Source organism: Pelophylax lessonae, assembly GCF_965119305.1.
Source record: "Pelophylax lessonae genome assembly, chromosome: 11".
Classification (NCBI taxonomy): Eukaryota; Metazoa; Chordata; class Amphibia; order Anura; family Ranidae; genus Pelophylax; species Pelophylax lessonae.
In genome coordinates, this window is record NC_138778.1 from 184,206,260 (window position 1) to 184,230,238 (window position 23,979).

General features: G+C 41.9%; 1 protein-coding gene across 1 annotated transcript in view; it reads right to left on the bottom strand.

Annotated features, from left to right (window-relative positions):
• SCN4A (sodium voltage-gated channel alpha subunit 4) overlaps positions 1-23,979 on the bottom strand; it is a 250,242-nt gene that overhangs the window by 59,010 nt on the left and 167,253 nt on the right. Inside the window, exons 14-15 of the mRNA XM_082272569.1 lie at positions 19,173-19,346; positions 6,130-6,486 (exon numbers count right to left, since the gene is read on the bottom strand). Of these exons, the coding sequence (XP_082128695.1) occupies positions 6,130-6,486; positions 19,173-19,346 (531 nt within the window). The remainder of the gene's footprint in view (positions 1-6,129; positions 6,487-19,172; positions 19,347-23,979) is intronic.

Below are 23,979 nucleotides of genomic sequence, written 5' to 3' on the forward strand. Positions count from 1 at the left end.
AATTATCTTCAGGGTTCTAACTTGGCACCCCCTTTTCTCTATCTCTGTGCAGCTGACACCTGTCCACTGACTTTTACACTCTGGAGTGGTCCCCTTCCTGGGCAGACCCTGGGCAAATTCCTCTGTACTCACGGACACTGTTTTTCCCCGAGTCACCGATGCCCCCAACTCCACCAGTCAGCTTCTCTTGGACCTCCGGATTCAGCCACACACTCTGGTTCACCAGGCTGACCGCCTGTGACCACCATCCACTGCTGCAGAAGAGGAGACAGCCATCACCCTCCTCCTGGGACCTGGCTGCCAGCCCAAAGACCCCAAGCACATGTGTCCTTGGCTTTATATACCCTTCCCCATAATGCACCAAGACGGCCAGTCTGTGCCAATCCCTGGGGCAGTAACAAAACCTGTGTGTCACTGGCTGGGTTTCCTCCACTGTCCAATATGCCTACCCATTGGACACAGTGGGGACACTCCCTCAGCCCAGATAAATCACACACTGGACACATGGAGCAGGCCTAACTAAGAAATCCTGCTCCCTGAGAAGCAGGGAGCATATACATTTATCCTGCTGCTCTGCTGTTAAGCAGACAGAGCCAAAACTCTGCCTACTTCACACCTATCTAGGAGGGTGCTACATTGAATTAAATTATTTTGATGCAATTTTGACCTGAAACTTTATCTAGGAAACTGGAGCCAAGTAATACTCAGGACTTAAGTTTCCTTTATTAGTGACCCAATTCTGGTAAAATTTAGCTACTTTCATTTCCAAGTCTTTCTCCTAGTAGACCAGTATTAAAAAAGGAATTAAGGAGAGAAAAGGAATAGCACAAAAAAAAAAAAAAGATACTGTAAATGAAAAAAGTACTACAAACCATTCTAACGATAAGAAAATCGGAAGTAAAATTTAGTCCGGCGCATTTAGTCCCACTTGGGGTAAAACATCCAAAGAAATCAGGTCTTTTGATAACGTCACAGGAAATGACGAAACGCGTCAGTTCTTGGAACGCACGTCGCGACGGAACCGCGCAGTGGAACGCAAGCTGGAACATTCCGCTCGCCACTCTGCATGTCAGCGGTTGTAGTGTTTTTTGGAGCCGATTTCTTTGGATGTTTTACCCCATGTGGGAAATAAAATTTTAAAAACCTTCTACACTATTTGGAGCATTTGTTTTTTATATAACCCTGGTCCCTAAACACCGAGGAGTGGAACCAGGTGAGGAGGAATCCAGTCTGCACCTCCACTAGGAGCAACACAGGGAACCCATTACTGCTGGCCTGGAAGGCCTACAAGCGAGTCTGGTCTTAGTGCTATACAGCACATAAGACCCACTACCTCTGGTAAGTGATCCACTTTTACCACACTTCACTGGAACAAGGAACCCACGCCACCAAAAGTCACAAACTATTGGAATATTGAGCACAAAGCACCTGCACTTTGATCTAAATCCTGAAAAAGACTTTTTTTCTTGTCACATTGTTGGACTTTATATTTTTTTGCACTATGATTTGCACCATTGGTTATTTATAACAATTATTTGCCACCACTATAAGTTATTTTATACTATTTATATACTATTAATTACCTTGATTACACAGATTATTTATTTATTTATACATTCATTTATAATTTCTATTTAGATTCTATATTTATATATATTATATACACCTATATATTGCACCAGGATATTAGCAAGCGCTGTAGATAGTCTTTTCCTTGACTATTTTTTCTGACTGTACTTATACCTGGAGTGCACATGCGGCTCCTAGTCTTTGGCTGGAAAGCGGAGCCCAGGTGGGGAGGGAGCAGCTGCCTCTCCCCAGCACAGGCTGCCATGTGGCCTCAGATGGTCAACCTGAGGGCCAGAAATGGAGATGCTGAAATCCAGGGATTCTTTTGAGAGCTGACTGAGGGAGGATGTCTATGGATCTCGTCTGGTATCACGGAAGAAGGTGACCTGCAGTTAGGGCCTTGTGAGTACAGACTTCCCACAGGGATCCTAATGACTGTTGCTGTTAAAATCCCCCTCTTGGTGCTAGAACGTCAGCATGCTGGGTGTAAGCTAAAGGGAATACTTGATAGTGTCCTGAAAATACAAAGTTCATTAAGTCTGCTGCTAACACAAGCAAAGGACTTATTCTTCCCATGCAAGTGCTGCATGGTTCAGCAGAAGATCTGCTATTCAGGTCCACTAAATGAGGCCAAGTGAGAGTTGTCCTAACCTGTACAAAGATTAATTTGGAGTATTCTACTAATTCCTTCTCCTATTCAAGTTCTCAAAAAAAACCCACCAAAAACAAATCCCCTAGACTGGTCATTGGAGACAACGAGCAAAAGAGGCAGTGTGTGAAAATGCCGGGTATCTGGCAACAGGATATTCAGAGGGAGACCCAAGATAGATCTATACTCTGCGGCCCCTACAGGGGTAGTGCTACATTTGTGAGAGTGTAGTTCTACTTTAAAGTAGGCATAGATGGGTACAATCAGGTGGGTAAAGGATGGTGAGACATTTGCTTATGCTCATCCTTTTCCAATAAGCTCAATAATCTTTCTTTGCAATAACAAGTGCATCCTACAGTAGTAAGTGTTTGTCAGCACCTAGGATAGTCCTACCCTTGCTGCATTTACATTGGGCTGAAAAATCAATAGACTTTGAACAGCTGCCCTTATAACGAAACCAAAAGACCCGTATATGTGTTACAATATCGCAAGCAAGATAATAGAAGCAATGGTCCTAATTTAAAAGGTCATCCTACTGCTAAATTTTCCATCCTGACCTTTTGATCTGTGTCATTTGAAATGTAAACTTTGCCCAAAATGTTTATCAGAAAAAAAAAAAAAAACTTTGCTTGAAATACTTATATGTTTATGACCTGTCAAAGTCCTTGTAATTCTGTTCAGAATATCCTGCAATGTATACAGTTCTGTCACACTACAAAGCCAGTATGATAAATCTATAATGTATTGATCCAGCTTTACTGCTTCCTGGATCACCTCCCTGCCAATTGGACAAAGGTGGTGATCTTCATTCATTGCTTAATAAATGAGCTGCAGGAGGAAATGTTACACAGAGAATGAAATTGTTGAACCAGAAAATAAGTATCTCATTTGCTTTGGGTTTGCAGTGCAGTTGTGACCTTCAAATCACAAGTCTGGCTGTACAGAGTTACAAGTTTGCTATCAGTTGTAAACATGCATGCATTTCAACTGTGTATTAAGCTATTTGGTTTGTGTTTAATTAAAGGGAAACTTGTACTTCATGCCAGGTCTGCTTATTCATTGTGCCCCCTCCCCCCCATCCACATAAAAAAAAAACCTGGGGGGGGGGGGGGTTGTTTATTAGATACAATTTGCCCATTTTCTGTAGTGCAGGGGGTGAGGACATCTTGCTAACAAGATCCCTGGGAATCTTGAGTAGCTCAAACCTCGAGAATACATACTTCAGCAAAGTGCAAGATTGTCTTTGTGCAAGATTTGGGCTATTCAACATTCTCTGTCTGGAAGGAGGATGCTCTCAGTCTCACCTTGATGCTTCTGGAGGATGCCAGGGAAAGGAAAGTACTGTATATTATCTAACAAAAAATATGAATCAGCGCTTATGATATGAAAGATGAGCCGCTAGCAAGGGAGTGTAAAATATACATACACTAAAATGTAAGATTAAGGCCCCGTTCACACTGGGGCGACGCTACTTCCCGGGGCGACCTCACAGGTCGCGGCGCGCTGCTCGCACCAGGACTTTGGAGCGGCCGGCACGGACTTCATAACATTGAAGTCAATGCAGGTCGCTCCAGGTTGCCCCAAAGAAGCTCCGGACCCTTTTTCTAAGTCGGAGCGACTTGTGTCGCTCCTATTAGAACGGGTCCACAGCTTCTCTATGCCAGGCGACCTATCAGACGACTAGGTCACCTGACAGGTCGCCCCAGTGTGAACGGGGGCTAAAAAAGGAAATTGCAGCGCTGAAAATAAATAAATAATACACCAAATAAAGTGCAACAAATGTATACATTATCCCAGTGAGGGAATAAAACGTATCATATGAAAAGTGTTCATTCAAAAGATGTAACAAAGTTCATGAGTACATCCCGGTGCAAATGATGAAAAAAAGGATGCTGTGTCCACCACCATATGAGTGAAGTTCAAACTCACCAGAGCCAAATGCTGTCTATATTATAGAACAGCAATAGGGTATTATGCGACAGGCTTCATGATCTTTGGACGTCTGGATAATCAGCGACCTCCGGCCCCGGGAACAACCTCCAATCGATTTATCGACTCAGCACATCACATGAGAGTTTAAAATGCAAAAGGAAGAGGCCCAAGGTGTAGTACGAAGTGCTATAAGTTTAATAAAAAATATATTTTTATTAAACTTATACCACTTCGTTCTACACCATTTTGCATTTTAAACTCTCATGTGATGTGCTGAGTCGTTAAAATCGATTGGAGGTTGTTCCCAGGGCCGGAGGTCGCTGATTATCCAGACGTCCAAAGATCATGAAGCCGGTCGCATAATACCCTATTGCTGTCCTATAATATAGACAGCATTTGGCTCTGGTGAGTTTGAACTTCACTCATATGGTGGTGGACACAGCATCCTTTTTTTCATCATTTGCACCGGGATGTACTCATAAACTTTGTTCAAATCTGTAAAGAAAAGCGCACGCAACCTCGGGCAATAACGTTTTAATAAAGGACAATAACACAGTACATTGGAATTGCACTCACACTTTTCCTTTAAGACAATCGCTTTACAGCATTCCAACAGGAGCTACTCGCTCCTCCCGTCCCTCCAGATGGTGACTCTGCGGTCTCCTCATTCGCGGCTGCGACCTTAGGGTCTTATATACATATATACTTTTAGGATACATTTATGTATTTTTAGCAGGAGACAACCATTGCTATGTAGGGAATGTGATATCCAAACATGTATCTATAATAGCTCTGGTTAATATCTGCGCTGGTATTGTACTGTTTTAAATTGTATTTTAAATTGTATCTTAAACTGTATTTTTAATATATGTTTTTAAAAGTGGATAGCCCCTTGCTTCTCCCGTCCCAGCCAAGGTGGATAAGGATTATTGGTTACTGGCCCCTTTAAGAATATACAATCAAATAATTAGGGCCGATGGTATCCCGGGTATATAGGGAGGGGCATTAGCAGGAAGCAAGGTGGGACCTGAGGAAGGAGGCTCCGCCTCCGAAACGCGTTGTTCGTAGCAACAGCAGAGGCAGTGCACCCGTGTCTTGAATCCCCCACCTCGCAGCTCCGTACAACTTGTGGCTCCGGCTTTGGCTGAGGCTCTCCTGAGGCGCCGTAGATCACGTCGGTATAGTGTGCAGGCGCATTAGAACCAGCATCCGGTGACCAGGCAACACAGGAAGTGAAGGAGAGCGGGGATACAGCGGCGGCAGCCGCGAATGAGGAGACCGCAGAGTCACCATCTGGAGGGACGGGAGGAGCGAGTAGCTCCTGTTGGAATGCTGTAAAGCGATTGTCTTAAAGGAAAAGTGTGAGTGCAATTCAAATGTACTGTGTTATTGTCCTTTATTAAAGTGTTATTGCCCGAGGTTGCGTGCGCTTTTCTTTACAGATTTGAATTGTTTTGATCCCCCCCCCCCCCAGTGGAGTGAGAGAGGAGCAGCAGCAACCGGGACATTTCAGCTAAAAAACATACAAAGGAGGTGAACACATGGACAGCGCCATGGGCTGGTGAAGTACTCCTCTTTGTACTTGTTGTATATCAGCATGTGCAGGATCTGTCCTTTTTGATTGTCATAAACTTTGTTACATCTTTTGAATGAACACTTATTATATGATACATTTTATTCCCTCACTGGGATAATGTATACATTTGTTGCACTTTAATTGGTGTATTATTTATTTATCTTCAGCGTTGCAATTTCCTTTTTTACTTACTGTATATTATCTAACATTCCTTCCCACAGGTTTCATTTTGCATTTAATTCAGCGATTTAGGGAGAGAGGGCAGCTGGAATGAGTAGACCCTGCCACTGAGATGGAAGGTGGGCTTTAAAGTAAAACAATCGCTCTAATTTAGTATTACAAATGAAAACATAGCTCATTGAATTTAGGCAAAAACCAAAAAAGAAAATAAAGCAAGACTTACCACTAAATTTCCCACCACCATGACCATCATGAACACGACCAGGCACATAGCTTGCCCCGCCACCTCCATACAGTCCCACATGGTTTCAATCCACTCTCCACATAGGATTCGGAAGACAATGAGGAAAGAGTGGAAGAAGTCGAACATGTGCCATCGGGGAAGAACACAGTCTGAATTGATCTTACAAACACACTCCTTATAGCTCTTTCCGAAAAGCTGCATTCCCACCACCGCAAAGATGAAGACAATAATGGCCAGGACCAGAGTGAGATTCCCAAGAGCGCCTACCGAGTTACCAATAATTTTGATAAGCATGTTCAGCGTAGGCCAAGACTTGGCAAGCTTAAAGACCCTGAGCTGGAAAGAAAGAGAACATTAATTATCTAAATGAAATAATAAAGAATTAAACTAAAATTGCCAAGCATGTGAACCTAACTGGAAGACAACATAAAGACTAATGTTTTATCACCCAAATTGTAGACCACCAATGTAGCAACTATAATGACTTAGAAAGACCAGGTCCTGTTTTATACTCTTTTTACCTCATTATAGACTTTTTAGGACATCTAGGGCATTCTGGTTAGCTAGATCAGAGAGGACACTGGAACTGATATTAGGACACACATGAATAACTCCAACCCTATAACTCTTTTCTATTAGAACACAGAGCTCTAGAGGTAATTCTGGCAAAGTCAATTAGATCATTCTAGTCGTTAATGATTGAAAATAACTGAAGCAGAGCTGTATAAATATGAGCAGCTATTGTAACGTTAATGCTGAACTCAGCAAATATAAAACAGTAATTATTGCCTTTAATGTATGCATTATTTAAAAATCATTATTTATTATTCTTTAACATTACAGGCTGGAAAACTGCTGTATTGTGCCTTTATTATTAGTATTTTTTTTTTATTACCCAACAAGCTGTGAGGTATTTGTGTTATCAATGCTATATGCAATACAGATTTACATGCTAAAAAAGATTATTTTTAAATGTATTTTGGTGTAGGTACAAGCATTTGACTCTGGTGTGCTGCATACAAATATACTGACTAGAAACATTCACAGATAGACACTGAGCTCATCGATCAATCTGCTGCTCCTTCCTTGTTCAATCACAGCCTAGATGCAGGGAGGTTACCACACTATACTGCATAAATGAAGCAAATAAAAGTCAGGTCTGGTAGAGCTGTTAAACCACTTCAGCCCCGGAAGGTTTTACCCCCTTAATGACCAGGCCATTTTTTGCGATTCGGCACTGCGTTACTTTAACGGAAAATTGCGCAGTCGTGCGACGCTGTACCCAAATACAATTGATGTCCTTTTTTTCCCACAAATAGAGATTTCTTTTGATTGTATTTGATCACCTCTGCGGTTTTTAGATTTTGCGCTATAAACAAAAAAAGAGCAACGATTTTGAAAAAAACGCCATATTTTATACTTTCTCCTATAAAACATTCCCAAAATTTTTTTTTTTTTAAATGTAATTTTTTTTATCAGTTTAGGCCTATTTGTATTCTGCTACATATTTTTGGTAAAACAAATCCCAAAAAGCGTATTTTAATTGGTTTGCACAAAAGTTATAGCATTTAAAAAACACGGGATAGATTTTTGGACTTTTTATTTATTTCTTTTTTATTAGTAATGGCGGCAATTTACGATTTTTAGCGGGACTGCGACATTGCGGCGGTCAGATCAGACCCCTAACTGACATTTTTGACACTTTATGGGGACCAGTGACACTAATACAGTGATTAGTACTAAATAATATGCACTGTTACTGTATAAATGACACTGGCAGGGAAGGGGTTAATACTGGGGGTGATCAAAGGGTTTAAATGTATGCCTGTATGCTTACTCACTGTGTGTGTGTGGGGGGGGGGGGGATTCTGTGACAGGCACAGACAGATCGCAGTTTGCTGATCTGTCCCTGCCTGTCTGACAGAAGATCCACCTGCTTTGTTTATATAAGCAGGCAGGTCTTCTCTTGGTTTTTCGGACGATCGCGGGAGGGCAGCGGCAATCGCCGCCGCTCCTCCCGCGGCCCGTCTTCCGCTGTGTCTAAACCACATGCACTCCAGTCACGTAGTACTACGTGACTGGACGCAGCCGAGCCGCCCTGCCGCAGTAAAAAGGCGGCGGGCGGTCGGCAAGTGGTTTAATCTTAGGACTGGGTGGACAGAAATGCAAATCCTTTTGCAGGTACAGCTGCACCTACTTTAACTGGTCTGGAGTTTAACTTTAGGTGACTATTACATAAAATGTATTCACAATTATGGGATGAAGACAACAAAAGCACCCATGTCCAGAGCAATCAACAAAAATAGCCCCTGCACATGCTGGAGTCCAACATCTACATAGGGATATACTTCAACAGCCTATGGTACTGATCCTGAGTCCACTTCCTACTTGTTGTATGTTTTTAGGCAGGTATGTCCCGGTCGCTGCAGCTCCTCTTACACTCCACTGGGGGGCAGATAAAAAGCAGGTTCCAAACTGTAAAAAAGGGAAGCGCACGCAGACCTCGGATAATATCGCTTTAATAGGGGACAATACAATACCGTTAAGTTGCACTCACATTTCCATCCTCATTGGACAAGCACTTCGGCATATTAACAGAAGCTCCTCGCTCCTCCCGTCCCTCCAAGTATTCCTCTGGTCTCCTTTCTCGCAGCTGCCACCGCTTTAGGCCCGCTCTCTATTACTTCCTGCTAACGGCTCCCCCCGCCAGGTCACTACATGCCAGTACTAGTGCGCCTGCGTACCAGTCCGCCGTCACACACCACTGGGAAGGTTAGCCTAAGCCTCGGCCGAAACTGTACACAGTATGGGGTTAGGCAGTGGAGGGATCCAAAAGGGATGTGCTGCTTCTGCTGGTTGCCACGGACAACGCATTTCGGAGGCGGAGCCTCCTTCAGGACCAGTGGTGTGTGACGGCGGACTGGTGCGCAGGCGCACTAGTACCGGCATCTTGTGACCTGGCGGGGGGAGCCGTTAGCAGGAAGTAATAGAGAGCGGGCTCAAAGCGGCGGCAGCTGCGAGACAGGAGACCGGAGGAATACTTGGAGGGACGGGAGGAGCGAGGAGCTTCTGTTAATATGCCGAAGTGCTTGTCCAATGAGGATGGAAATGTGAGTGCAACTTAACTGTATTGTATTGTCCCCTATTAAAGCGATATTATCCGAGGTCCGCGTGCACTTCCCTTTTTTACAGTTTGGAACATGTCCAGAGCAAGAAGATCTGAATTTAAAAGTGTAAGTGGCTTAAGAATTTCTAAATAAAGACTTGCTCCTAAAAAGGCAATTTATGGTTTTGACAGTACTTTTAAACCATCCACTTTTTTGAGAATTCTTCTCAAAACAATAACTACAAAAGGCTGAATCACTTAGTGCACTCATAATACTCAGGGCTCCAATAGCGAAATTCAACCATCAAAGTTCCAAACTCCAATTCTCCCCCAAGTCTCCTTCCAGATGTTGTTCACACAGGTTGCAAAAAAGTGCACATAATAGTCATATGCAAGTATCTCAGTGCCAGAAAAAAAAACAAGAGATGTAAGAAGCCATATTGTGGTGCTACTCAGTGGCATGTAACCAAACCTGAATTGGTGGACTTACACTTTAGGTTTTGCATGCAAATATAGCATGCTATATAATACTAAGTCACTCGATCATATGTGCACATTAACTTTTCATTAGTATTACTTCATCAAAGCAGAGCAGAGTATTATCCCTAGTCCTTTCTGGAGTCAGATGAAATGTTATCAGCACTGTGAGGAACGTAAATCAGTCTCAGGGGAACACACAGGGGCCTCAAATATATATATACAGTCTGTTACCCAGCAGACAGCCTGCAAGCTAAAACTCCAGTGTCAAATGGAGAAGAGTCATTAAACTAACTTTAAAATAGCAGCTTGGCAGTGTTGTTTCCACGAAAAGGCATATCACCCCTTAAGGAATTCCAATTTACCTCTATGTTCGATGACAGATTTTTTTAGATATGATATTATGTTAATGACAGATTATTTGAGATGGACATGGTCAGGGTGCCTTCAAACCCTGAAAGAGTGTAATGAGTTGAATGGCTCAATACAAAATAGCACCAATTTGCTCTCTGCACCATTGTGTTTGAGGGTCTTGGCTGCATCTGCATCCAGAGGCCAGTTCACTACACCGCATCCCTTGGGAGGGGTCCGTGCTTCAAAAAATAGTTTCAAATCCTAGATAATGTAGCCTGGATCCGCCTAGTTACTCAATGTATTTCCTTATAAAGCAGTGTTCTTGTGTACAAGGCTTTACTTGAAACTGATACAGAAGATCATCACCTTCTGCACACCCACAGGGAACAGATCCTTTCCATTGCTATGCAGTCCAAATTAAAGTGGGTTTTGCAATTCCATAACAATTAATGCAGTGTCCAAGCACCACAGACCATTAAAGAGGAAGTAAACCCTCCTCAGGAAGTTGTACCTATAGGTAAGCCTATGATAAGGCTTACCTATAGGTACTGTAAATATCTCCTAAACTTGCACCGTTTAGGAGATATTTACCTTTAATGCAGCCAGTGACGTCACTGGCGCATGCGCTCTGAAGGAACGGCTGATCGTGCCGTTCCTTCAGAGCCCCGTGCCGTGACCGTCGGCTCCCGCGCGCGTGCGCGGGAGTGACGTCACCGCGGCTCCGGCCAATCAGATGACCGGATGCCGCGATCCCGGAAGACGGGCGACATGTCATGTCGCCCGTCATACAGGTAAGAGAGCGGCACGGCGGGGGCTCGTTCTAAGGTAAGTATTTCATAATGAGCTAGTATGCGATGCATACTAGCTCATTATGTCTTTCTCTTGCAGGTTGTAAAAAAAAAAAAAAAATTTTTTAAACGAGTTTACAACCTCTTTAAATATCACCATCTACTTACACTGAATGATGATTATCCTCCCACAAAGCTGGCCACATGAATCCTGAGATGGACCTATTGTGTGTGGAGAATATGTAAACCAACACTGGTAAACCTCCAAGAGTTTAGAAAATACTGCTTTGAGAAATTATTACACTAACCCAGTGTAGGTTTGCTTGCTGTGAAGTATAGTGTATTTTCAGTGAACATAAATTCTGAAGTAATTTTTTATTGGTAAAGGACTTTCTTTTAAAGAAATTGTTATGACATTCACATTTTGACATCACGTCTTTGTTTGAAGTAAATGTAGAGATTCATAGAGTAGCAGATTAGTAGAAGTGATCGACCGATATCGGTTTTTCGTTTCCCGATACCGATATTTTGGCCATTGCATATCGGTATCGGCCGATATTTTCGTACATTTAAAAAACATTTTTTTTATTTTTATCACTTGACAGGAACACTTGTGGGGGGATCTGGGGGTCTAAAAGACCCCAAACCCCTCCTCTGCACTTAAAAGCATTCAAAATGCCAAGTTTGGCTGTTTTGAATGCTGTAATTTTTTTTAATCTGGCGCCGAGAAGTGATGTCATGACATGGAGACCTGATCAGAGCCGAATGCAGCTTTGATCGGCTATTCGGTGGCCGTGCAGGCTGGTTGCCCCGGGTCTCCCGGTGGGACGAGCCGCGGAAGGTGGCAGGAGGGGGGATGTCCCCTCCCGCTCCTTGTACTGACAGCCGAATCTGCTTCTCAGTCACATCAGTTATCATTACAAGACAGCCGACCGTCGGCTATGGACGCCGGTACCAGGGTGATGCCTCTAGCTGCAGGCATCACTCCGGTACAGCACTTTCCAGAAATATGGGCAATATCGGTCACCTTGGTGGCTGATTCCAATATATCGGGGAAAGTGCAGATCGACCCTCAATATATCGGCTTTGCCGATAATCGGTCGATCACTCACTAGCAGGGACTCAGTGCTAGCATTCTGCTTCCTGCTTAACAACTGAGGAGATAAGGTAAAAGTCACAGAAGGAGTCAGTTTATTTCATTACCAACATTCAGTAGAACCTCTGCAGCTGACAACTGGCAATAGCTAAAGCTGTGTATGTAGACAAAGGGTAAGACCAAACAGTAGCAGAAGACTGATCGCCAGGTCAGTTGCTGTCAACAGATTCCAGACAGGTAAGCAGTGGATTAGCAAAGGTAAATCAGGAATAACATAGCTTGGTATAAACATAGTCCAGACTATATGATGGACTAATCCAAGGCATGAACAGTCAGACAGAATTCATAGATATTCAAAACTGTTAATTTCATGATAAACCTGTTAATCAGGCAAGTGCTAGAGGTACTGCCCATGCTTTAAAGCCCAATAATGAGGTCTGGTGTGAACAATAAAGCTGCACAATGGAGCTGCAATATCCAGTAACAATCAGGTTTAAGGCTATTTGTTACAAATTTCAGTCAATTGGCACATAGGGGTTGAAAAATCTGGTGCAGAAACCAATCAGCTTTCAGTTTTTTTTTTCACATATACCCAGTGAAGTGAACAGCCTCAGATAGTACACAGAGATTTAACAAATTCTCCTACATAAGTTTTACTTGTATATGTGCTTTCCTCAGCTTTCCATGCTGTTTAGAAAGTGCACGTCCTGTTAGAATTTTCTCTTCCTGTTTCACCTGTGGGAGGGAAGTTTGGCTATACACTCTAAGACAGCTGATTGGAGGAAAGGGACACACCTTCTCTTCACAGCTCTGCAGAAAAATGCAGAGCTGTGCTGTGAATAGACCAGCTGTCCGCTAATGTATTTCTATGCATCCACTCCGAATGCTGACAACAGAAGAACGGAGCAAGAGAAAGCCAGGGGACTTAGGGCTCTGAAGAGTGATAAGTAAACACTACAGATAAATGTGCCCAGGTCAAATGTCATGAATAAGGTTTACATTAACTTAAATAGAACAAGCTGGAGTTAGAAGATGACTGGCTAGCATGCACAACTGCACCAGCTTTTGCACTCTCCAGTATTAGTAAATCAACAGCATAGACTTGTATTGTGAAAAGGAGCATTAAAGTGGTTCTAAAGGCAGAAAGTGTTTCATCTTAATGCATTCTATGCATTAAGATAAAAAACCCTCTGTGTGCAGCAGCCCTCCTTAGCCTCACTTAATACTTACCTGAGCCGCATCTCAATCCAGCAATGTTCCACAAGCCCCATCTCGATCCAGCAATGTTTCATGAAAGTCTCGGCTATCTGATACTCTCCCTCCTGATTGGCTGAGATGCAGCAGCAGGCGCCATTGACTCCCGCTGCTGTCAATCAAAGTCAGAGAGCCAATGAGGAGATAGAGGAGGCGGGGCTAATCACGGCTCCGTGTCTGAATGGACACACAAAGCAGCGGCTGGGCTTGGGTGATCCAAAGCAAGCTAGTTGCTGTGGGGGCAGGAGGGAGGGGTCAAATAAAAAAAAAAAAGAAAGAAAAAAAAAACAAAGCTTTACAATCACTTTAAAGCATTGCTATTGTGTTGCACTGCAAAGCAGGAAGCAGAGCCTGTGCATGTAATGAGCAAACATGCTTATAACATTACAAATTATACAAGGAAGCAAGGTTTTTAAAATATGAATACATACCAAGAAAATCATTTACATTAGGCTGATCTCCTATAAGTGCTTATCCCAAAAACAATTAAAACTTGTATGTAGGAGTGTATAGTAATTAACAAGACTCCAATAATGTGTAAAGTAATCAACAAGACTCCACGATTATAAATCACTTGTGAACATAGCTTGGTGGCATGCATAATGTACTATGATTGATGATTAACTTATTTTGTTATAAAAATAACCATAACTGTCTTCATCACCAAATTGGATAATCACAAATCATAATAAGATCCTATAAGAACAGTAGTAAACACATATATTTAAGACCTATTATAATATTTTCATGCCCAGGCCTATGGTTTGAAGCATTACATAACCCAAGAATGACCTTCCACCTACAGCTACCAATGCGAAACCTGTCTCCAGCACTGTAATGTCATCAAAGCTATTTTTTGATTGGTTGTTGGGGGTATGCCTTGTTAAACCTTATAGAATCTTAAGATCTTTAACGATTATTTCAGCAGTCTCTTCTGCTCACTGCTGCAGGGCAACAGTGAGAGAAATTGTCAGTTCACTCTTCACAATGTAGCGTTACCCCTATAGGGGAAACTGGTTATTTTTGGTCCTGCTACTATCCAGCCCTGTGTGAAGTCTCAACCTCACTGACACCACCAGTATATAATTCTGTAATCTTTAAAAAGCACACAGGAATTAGACTTACAACTCTAGGAAGAACAATAGAATGTATTGGTAAGTTAGAGATAATCAGCACGAAACACAAGCAGCTTCACAAAGTCCCTTACAATGATTTTAAAGTGATTGTAAAGGATTTTTTTTATTTTTAAAAAAATAACAGACATGTTATACACACCTGCTCTGTGCAGTGGTTTTGCACAGAGCCTTACCTGATGCTCCTCTTCTTGTCGCTCTGGGCCCCTCCCCCTTGCCGAGTGCCCCTATAGCAAGCTGCTTGCTGTGGGGGCACTCGTGCGTGCTCGCTCGCTCATGAACCGGCTCTCTACATCCATAAAATGCAGAGAGCATGGCTCAGCCTGGCCCCCCGCTCCTGCCTTACTGGATGTGATTGACAGCAGTGGGAGCCAATTGCTCCTGCTGCTGCATCTCAGCCAATCAGGTGGGAGAGACATAGGAGAACCTCGGTTCTCCTGCACATCGCTGGATGGAGATTAGGCAGTAGTAAGTAGTAACAATAGGGATAAGGATATGTCATTTGACAGCTCTCCTGACAAGGGGCTAGGTTTAGGCCTGAGAGTAAGAATTTAAAGTCAAACACAAATCTGTGTGTATGCTCTCAGGATGAAGTTATCTTCTTAATGTGAATCTTCTGCTGGCTTGGTTGGGGCCCTTGAAGATGTTGGCGTGTAGGGATGAAATATGTCTATGATTTGAGTGGTTACAGTACTGCACCTCAGGACTTGGATTTAGTAACAGGGAGGAATCTTTTGGGTGCAAATGAATAATTAGATGAAGGGTAGGCACAGTTGCAGCAATTAGATGCACAGAGTGCACAGTTTTGCAGTGGGATGAAAGGAACAGTTAAAAATGGCTATGTTGGACCTGGGTTCAGCAACAACAGCAGCAATTAGAACAGTGGTGTGTGGGAAACCTATACCCCGCAGCTTCTTGCAAGTCGCGACTAATAACAATGTGAGGGGTTCAGCTTAAATGTGGGTCTGTGACCTGCTCATCACTCTCTCTCTCCCTGGAGTCCACCTGAAGCGGTATGCTGAAGTTTTTGGAGGGCCAACCTTTGTTTGTTGACTGTTGGCTGTGGTGGGAAAAATGACAAGTATTTTGGCAATTCTCCTTCGTGGCTCCTCCAGCGGGTCCAAACAGCAGTGGCCTGGGTCACAGACTCGCGTTCCAGAACAGGTATTGGAGTAGCCCATAGCGCTGCAACACCTAGCTCACTCTAGCTACCTGGGTCAGGATACAACAGCGTTCAGCATACAAGCAACCTGCTGGCTCATTTTGTTTCGAAAGAGACACAGCACAGCACCTCTTTCTCCACAGCAGCTCTCCAAATGGTACTCTCCACATCTGCCCTGCTCCTTCCCAGGCTTTTCTACTTATATGGCTCCTCCTGCTCTCAGTTATCCCTGGGTACAGTAGTTGATTACCCAGTATTGGTGATGATTCAGATCTCCATCCAGACTACATCTCCCAGAGGGCTACAGTCTAAAGTCAATCTAAAGAAAAGCACTCTTGTTGCTGCCACCTTGTGGCTGAAAAGAAGTCCTGCATAGCCAATAACTGCCTCTTGTTACAACAATAAGAATGAAAAGTTTGTTTTGCACAGAGCCTGCCCCAACACAAATGTTATTTATAAGTTGGGGTAAAGTTCTACACCACACATAATAAGGAACCACACCTTTCTAACACAGAAGAAAAGGATTCTTTCACAGGATGGAGTTCCTTTTTAGTGGAATATTGCTCCATAGAAGAGAATGACATGAAGAAGATGTGTTCTCTTGTCATAGATCTGTTATTAACTAAAATGGTAAACACATGGCTAACAGATCGGTCACAAGATAGCACATATACGCCACTTAATCCTTTGCTATGGACATATTTCAGCAATGTCAGCATAGAATTTGCAAGCCCTGCCTATGAGTTTGGCAATGACAGCCCTATGTACGATACAAAATAATACATATTTTTTACAAACTTATTTTAAAACAAAACTAAGCACAGGATTCTACATATTGGTGATATATGCTAGAAGGAGGAAACATTGTTTATTTCTAGTGTAAACAGAATTTGAGCTATTGCTGTACATTCTATAATTTTAAAATCTCACATATTTTCCTAAGGCCATTTTATAATACAGTTGTAGATTTTCTCTCTGTCTGTGTAATCAGCATTATTGCTGGCTGACTGCTGTGATATATGAGAATAAGTTCACTATAGAATTTTATTAAGATGATCACTTTAATATAAACAGATTTAAAAAAAAGTATGACTAAAGGAAAAGAATATTTTTTTTGGTTTGGAGAGGGTGGAGAGTGATTAGAACATCTGTCAGATTTGCATTGCTATCTGTGCCCCTGTAGGGAGATTCCCCCATCTATTTGTCATGTTTATCATTATCACTGAAAGTGAAAGAAGAGTCTAAATTTTGGGTCGTCCCCAGAACAGTAATAGAGGGGAAATCTTCTAACGGGGACATTAGTTCTGGTGACAAGCAGAGTTTGCCTTACTTTGGAGGAAGTTGGGCTATGGGACAGAAGGGGAAGGGAAATCTCCAAAAAGAGGAAGAGAATCTCCTCCATGGGACGCAGACTGCAAAAAAAAAAAAAAAAACCAACCTGACGGGCTATAACCCTCCCTGATAACCTCCTTCTGTTTTACTTTAGGTACAATAACTCTGATCTTCTTAAGTAACCGTTCCCTTGTCTCAGCAAATACAGTACTTACTGGTAATGTCTAACCGATATTTTGCCAATCATTTTTTGTAAAAGAAAAAATTATTTTTATGCCTTTTTAATGCCGGTTTTTCATTATTTAAGCACAATGCACTAATGAAAAAAAATAAGGTTGTCACTTGTAAGCCTGTACTTAGGGTAGCCTTGTAAGAGAAGGTCGCACCTTACCTCCTCATTTACCAATTCTGTTCCCATTTTACATTTCTGTTTGCCATTCCTGAACCATCTGCATATTTGTGAGTATGTATCATATTTAAAATGATTGTAAAAAAATAAATAAATAAATAAATAAAACGTCTGTACTCACCCACTCTGTGCCGCGAACCTCCTCTTTTTGGGTCCCCCCCCCCTCTGTCCAGCGCCCCCATGAAAAGCTGCTTCCCATTGGAGCACTCGTAACTGCTCGCACCCGAGCCCTGCAGCTGACAGCAGGACTCAGCCCCGCTCCCTAATCACTGGCCAATAGCTCCCGATGCCCCCGCAAAGCCAGCAAGACCCACAAGTGAAAGGAGAGAAGAGCTGCAGATGTGCATGGTGCTGGATCAAATGAGGGCTCTGGTAAGTAAAAAGGGGGGGGGGGTTGAGGGGGGATGCTGACACCCAATCATTTTTTCTTTATTTATTTTTTTGTACAAAATGTTTAGACTTTACAACCACATTAAGACCATAAAGGGAATGTTGGGGCTGCTGAAAATATTCTTGAGGCTCTATGTAGAATATTATACAGTTACTTCCTCATTCTGTACTGTGGATTGGAGGTACAAGTCAGACCATGTTTTGTCTCCAACAGCAATTTTGTTTAAATATTTAGGAAAACAGGTCAGATAACATACAAAATAAATAAGACTTTAAGAAATAGTACAATCATTCCTGCTTGCCTAGGGCTGCATGAGCTCCTAATATAGCCTTGCAGACTGACTGTGAATTGTTGCAGCACTGACAAAGTATAACCATCAGAACTGTATTTACCCTATACCTTTGTATTTGAACATATCTCTATGAATGCATGTTAGAGAATTTCCTACCCAGAGCAGACTTATTTTTTAAGCTTATTTCATACTAAATATAACAAAGATTAATATATATATATGACCAACATGTATGGTGGGCAATGTGCTCATCCCCAATAAATCTGGATAGATACCGCCACTACATATACTAATCAACAAGGGGAAGACAGAATTGTGGATCTCAGAGCTACAAATCCAACTTGTTGTAAAATATGAAAATATTATCATAAAAAAAAAATTCATCAAGTATACACAATAGCACACCCAACCCTAAAGCAGAATCAAAATTACAGCAACATTGACATTGCTCTAATTTTTATTCTGCTTTATAGTTGGGTGACATTATTCAGACAGACAGAACAGTGTTGTGTATCCCCAGCAATGAACACAATTGTAGCCCAACACCTATTGTTAAGATTATGCTTTATTTAAATGGTATATTGTCATGCTTCACTGATCGTTGAAGTTTTACTTTAACTTTTAAATTTACTGAAAATTTCTCCTTTTGCAGATTAGACATTTTTGCTGTTGAGGATATCAATTTTCTCCCATTGTTATTTGAGTTGTGAGAACATTTTTGTTTGCAGGGTATTTTTCTATTCTGAAAAGTTTTTTCTTGAGTTTGCTTTCCTGTTGTACATACATCTGTTTCCGTTACGTAAAGGCATATTTTAAAGGGTCTCTTGCTGATGATTATGGTAACTGACTTTTTCCTGTTATGCATGATTCTATTTTTATTTTATGTAGAAAATGACATGTATAGACTGGAAATATATCCTGTTTTGTATACTGTATACAACAGCCAAAGACTGAAATTAAAATTGAGTAACCCATTCACTGTGCTCTTGTGTGTGAGTGAGTTACTTTCAGAACTCTGAAGTCTGGACGTGTGGGATGAAAATATATGCCGGCAAAGGTTAGTAGAGACTACATAGACAGATAATACAGAAAGGGAAAAATCCCTTAGGTAGATAAATACAGTTTCAGTTCTGGGATAATCTTTTAGTTCTAATAAAGTAATATATAAGGGAATATGGATATGTACCATTAACTGGTTATATATCAGGTATAGTATTCTTGTACCTACCAGACGAAAGGACCGCAGGACTGAAAGACCTTCAACATTGGCCAGGCCCAGCTCCACCAGACTCAGTGTGACTATAATGCTGTCAAATATATTCCATCCCACCTGAAAGTAGTAATATGGATCCAGAGCAATGATCTTAAAAAACATTTCAGCTGCAAATATACCAGTGAAAACCTGTTTTAAAACAAGAAAAAGGGTAATTGAACACATTGATATCTATATTATTAATTATTAGTAATGTCTAGTGTTAAGACAGAATCCTATATTTCTCTCCACTATAACACCAAGGATGCAAATTTCCTACACCACCATTTACAGATAAAAATACAATAGTAGAAAATTAAACATAAAATAAGAAAGCTGTGCTTGTTACAACTTAATTTAGATACATAAACAAGCCAAATGATTATCTTGAATGTTAAAAATATATATATTGGAAGAACATGGACTTTCAAGGCACACATGTAAAAAATCCCAAAAGGTTTATTCAAAACAAAACAACAATAAAACCATATAAGATCAAAAGAACTGTAATTGAATAGCTGATCAACCAAATGTAGCCAGCATAGTATGGAGTGGTCAGCATCAATAATAAAGGCTTGACATGTTTTGCAAGTTTTCGCTTCTTTAGGAGCTCATTACATTTATTCTAAATAGATAAAAAGAACAACATTAAAGTACCATTTGTAATATGTAAAAAATGTTACTAGTGAATACACCACACTTAAAGATATTGTGCTCTAGGTTCAAAGGTGGAATATTGGCATGGATGAGGGTCAAGGATAAATGTGGGGGCGCACACGTTACCAGCACCATAGAAAAGTAGGATGTTACTTCTATATAAGAAGATAAGAATGTACATAAGAGATATAGAGAACAAGAGCTACCACCACAAAACAAGGGGAGAGGGATGGGTTATAAAACAAACCACATACCCAGAGCCATCTCTGCTAATAACAAATCAGGGAGTAGGCAAAAGTAACTCATCTGATGGTCATGCCAAAGCATGTGGGATGGCTACATGAACCTATAACATACCAATACTGTACCATCTATAAAATATATATAGGGAGACAGTGGGTAACAGTATAAAGTGTATAAATATTGCAATCAGAAAGGGCAAGGCACAAAACTGTGCTAGCCCTAAAAATGTTTAAATGAAAGTGCTCACCTCACAATGTATATTCATAAAAATGGAGGTAGCCAGGGTAACGTATTAAATGGATTATGTGACTGAAACCAGTCAGGATACAGCACATCCAGTTAGGCAGGTATCATTGGTTATATCAACAGTAGAACACTGTATGAAGCCCAAAAGGCTGTTCCCACAAACGTGTTGTGCATCGGCCTACGCCAACCTGTACAACCTGTACCTGGGGGGGGGGGGGGGGTTATTTTCAGGTGACACACTGGGGTTATATTCTAGCCATACATCCGTACGGCTACGCTATATAGATGACATACTTATTGTGTGGACGGGCACTAGCCAACATCTCCAAACATTTGTAGATCGGTTGAACAACAAAAACAACCGATTCAAATTGAAGTTCACCCTGAATAGTCATCCAGATACCATCACTTTTCTGGATCTTCAAATTTTCAAAGACTCTGAGAATTGTCTGGCCATCAGCCTATATCGTAAGGAGACTGCTGGTAATACCATTTTACACGAACACAGTGCGCATCTGGTTGCACTGATTCGCAGTATACCTTATGCTCTGAATATCAGACTGAGAAGGAATTGTACACACCTTTCATATTTTAAACATCAGGCTAATTTGCTTCGGCAACGGCTTTTACAAAGAGGCTACACCAAATCCAAAGAGGCTTACAACAAAGCTCTTAAACAATCTCGTAATTCACTTCTGTACAAATTCAATAATAAGCAACAAAATACCCCTACAGTTAAATTTATTATGAGATTTTCTGGTCAGCAACACCAACTAAGGGATATACTTAGCAATCACTGGCATCTGTTAAAAGATGACCCTATCCTAAAAAAATATTTACGGAAATTTCCTGAAATTGTTTTCAAACGAGCTGCGTCACTTTCGGGATAGACTTACTAGCAGTCACTATGCTCCTATCCAGAAGCGAGGGGTATGTTTAAATGTGGTCACTGTGCCTTTTGCACCTGGATTTCCAGTGGCTCTAGGTTCATACTTCTGAATGGGGAGATTTTTGCTCCCAAATTTTGGGCAGACTGTGGCACTCAAGGGGTAATTTACCTCATGCTCTGCCAATGTGGGGCTTTTTATGTGGGGAAGTCGACCTGACAGCTGCGGCAAAGATTGAACGATCACATTTACTATTCAGCAAATGGGAAAATGCTTACACCTGTAAGCAGGCATCTGGATCTTCATCATACATTCAATGCCTCTTTGGTGACTTTTTTGGTGATAGAGGTTATTCCCCAGGACCCCAGAGGAGATAACTGCGATAAACAAATACTTCAAAAAGAAACATTGTGGATAGAGCGTCTTAACACTATCTATCCACCTGGTATTAATGAAATACAGTCTTATAAGCCTTTCTTATATATCTATCCCTAGAGGTTTAATAAGCCTCAAAGAGGAGTTATTTCATATACTTTGTCCTCTAGCTAATGTTATTTATACATACTGTATGTTCATACTGATGTGTCCTATGACCTCTGGGCTTGAATTGTTGATTATCTAATAAGAGTTCTGTGTCTTATTAATGTCCTGTAGTTATATTATTTTCCGAAACCAAATGTATGTTATTCTACTGTTATTTTTTAGTTGTGCCAGAGGTCCATCCTTGTGTGGAGTTGTGCATGCTGGGTCTTGTGGGTATATGTGCGGCCAGAAAGCAGCAGTTCAGTTTATCCCTATTCCCTCCCTCCAGGACTGGGTGTGTTGGCTGCGGCGTTTGGAGGTTACACCAGGGAGCGCTTTTCCCCGTATGTACCTCCATCTGAGTGAGCTGTCCACTATGGCCGGCTCTATGGGTGAGCAGGCTTTCGCCCGTTCGCGCATGCGCGCGTGCTGTGCGGGCATGCGCACTACAGTCCCGCCGGGTTGGGAGACGCCATTGCCATCAGCATAAAGCCCCGACGGGATGCACATAAAAGGCGCAGGTGCGGCCTTATCTAGCGTCATACACCACCATCTACTATCTGTACAGGGCTGGACTGGAGTTACTCGTGGCGATCATGGTACAGTATGTGGAATGTTTTGTTGGGATATATCTTGGAATTCTTTCTCTGCTTTTATCCTTATGTTCATTTTAATATAAATACTTTACAAATAGCCCAATTGCTCTGCTCTGGTTATATAATGGCTTTTTACTTTCACAGATCCTCTACTGATGATATAACCAATGATACCTGCCTAACTGGATGTGCTGTATCCTGACTGGTTTCAGTCACATAATCCATTTAATACGTTACCTTGGCTACCCCCATTTTTATGATTATACATTGTGAGGTGAGCACTTTCATTTAAACATTTTTGATCAATTTAAGGGCTAGCACAGTTTTGTGCCTTGCCCTTTCTGATTGCAATATATACACTTTATACTATTACCCACTGTCTCTCTATATATCTTTTTTGGATGGTACAGTATCGGTATGTCATAGGTTCATGTAGCTATTCCACATGCTTTGGCGTCACCATCGGATGAGTTACTTTTGCCTACTCCCTGATTTGTTATCAGCAGAGATGGATCTGGGTATGTGGTTTGTTTTATAACCCATCCCTCTCCCCTTGTTTTGTGGTGGTAGCTCTCGCTCTCTTTATCTCTTATGTACATTCTTATCTTCTTATATAGAAGTAACTACTTTTCTATGGTGCTGGTAACGTGTGCGCCCCCACATTTGTCCTTGACCCTCATGCATGCCAATATTCCACTTTTGGATCTCAAGCACAATATCTTTAAGTGTGGTATATTCACTAGTAAAATTGTTTACATATTACAAATGGTACTTAATGTGGTTCTTTTTATATATTTAGAATAAATGCAATGACCTCCTGAAGAAGCGAAAACTCTCGAAACATGTAGAGCCTTTATTATTGATGCTGACCACTCCATACTGTCAGAGACATTCCAGTAATAGACAGATGAGCATGCGCATGCGCAGGAATGCGCATGCCTATGCGCATGCGCGGGAGTTAGCCATTTTAGCACTGGCGCCTAAATGGCATATACGGTATAAGGGCAGCAGTTGCACTAGTGCAGTGCTATCTGATCTGCAGCTTTACCTGAGTTCTGTTTCTGTGCTTGTATTGATTCCTGTATTGACCTAGCTTGTCTGACCACGTTTGCTTATCTCCAGTCCTGACCCCGGCTTGCCTAAACTTTGTTATACCTGCTTCCCTGCCTGATATTCTTCTGCCAACCCTGCCTGTACATCGAATATTCTCTGCCTGTTGCTTATGCCATATCTGATTATCTGTGACTGATCCGGCTTGTCTGACCCTGCTCCAGTCTTTTGCCTGTCCTGCTCTGTCCAGTGCCTGGTGACGCTGTCCTGCATCCACTGTGCATCTGCACCACTGTTCCTGCTACTACCGGCTGCTCAGCAATCCAGTCCTGCCATGTGACTCATCGGCCACACATCTTGGCTGCCAATGGAAGACCAGGGCAGGCACTCTTACCCCACTGTGCTCTCGCATCCACTGTTGCAACTCCAGTGGTGCCTGAGCCAGGGCTGTATGAAAGGTCTTCCTCTGCACTTCAGGCTCTGCTACAAGGTACGTGACACATACTATGCTGGCTATCACTTTAGGGTCCTGGGACGCCAGTCTACCCTAGTTATTGTCAGCATTTGTTTGATTAGCTGTTC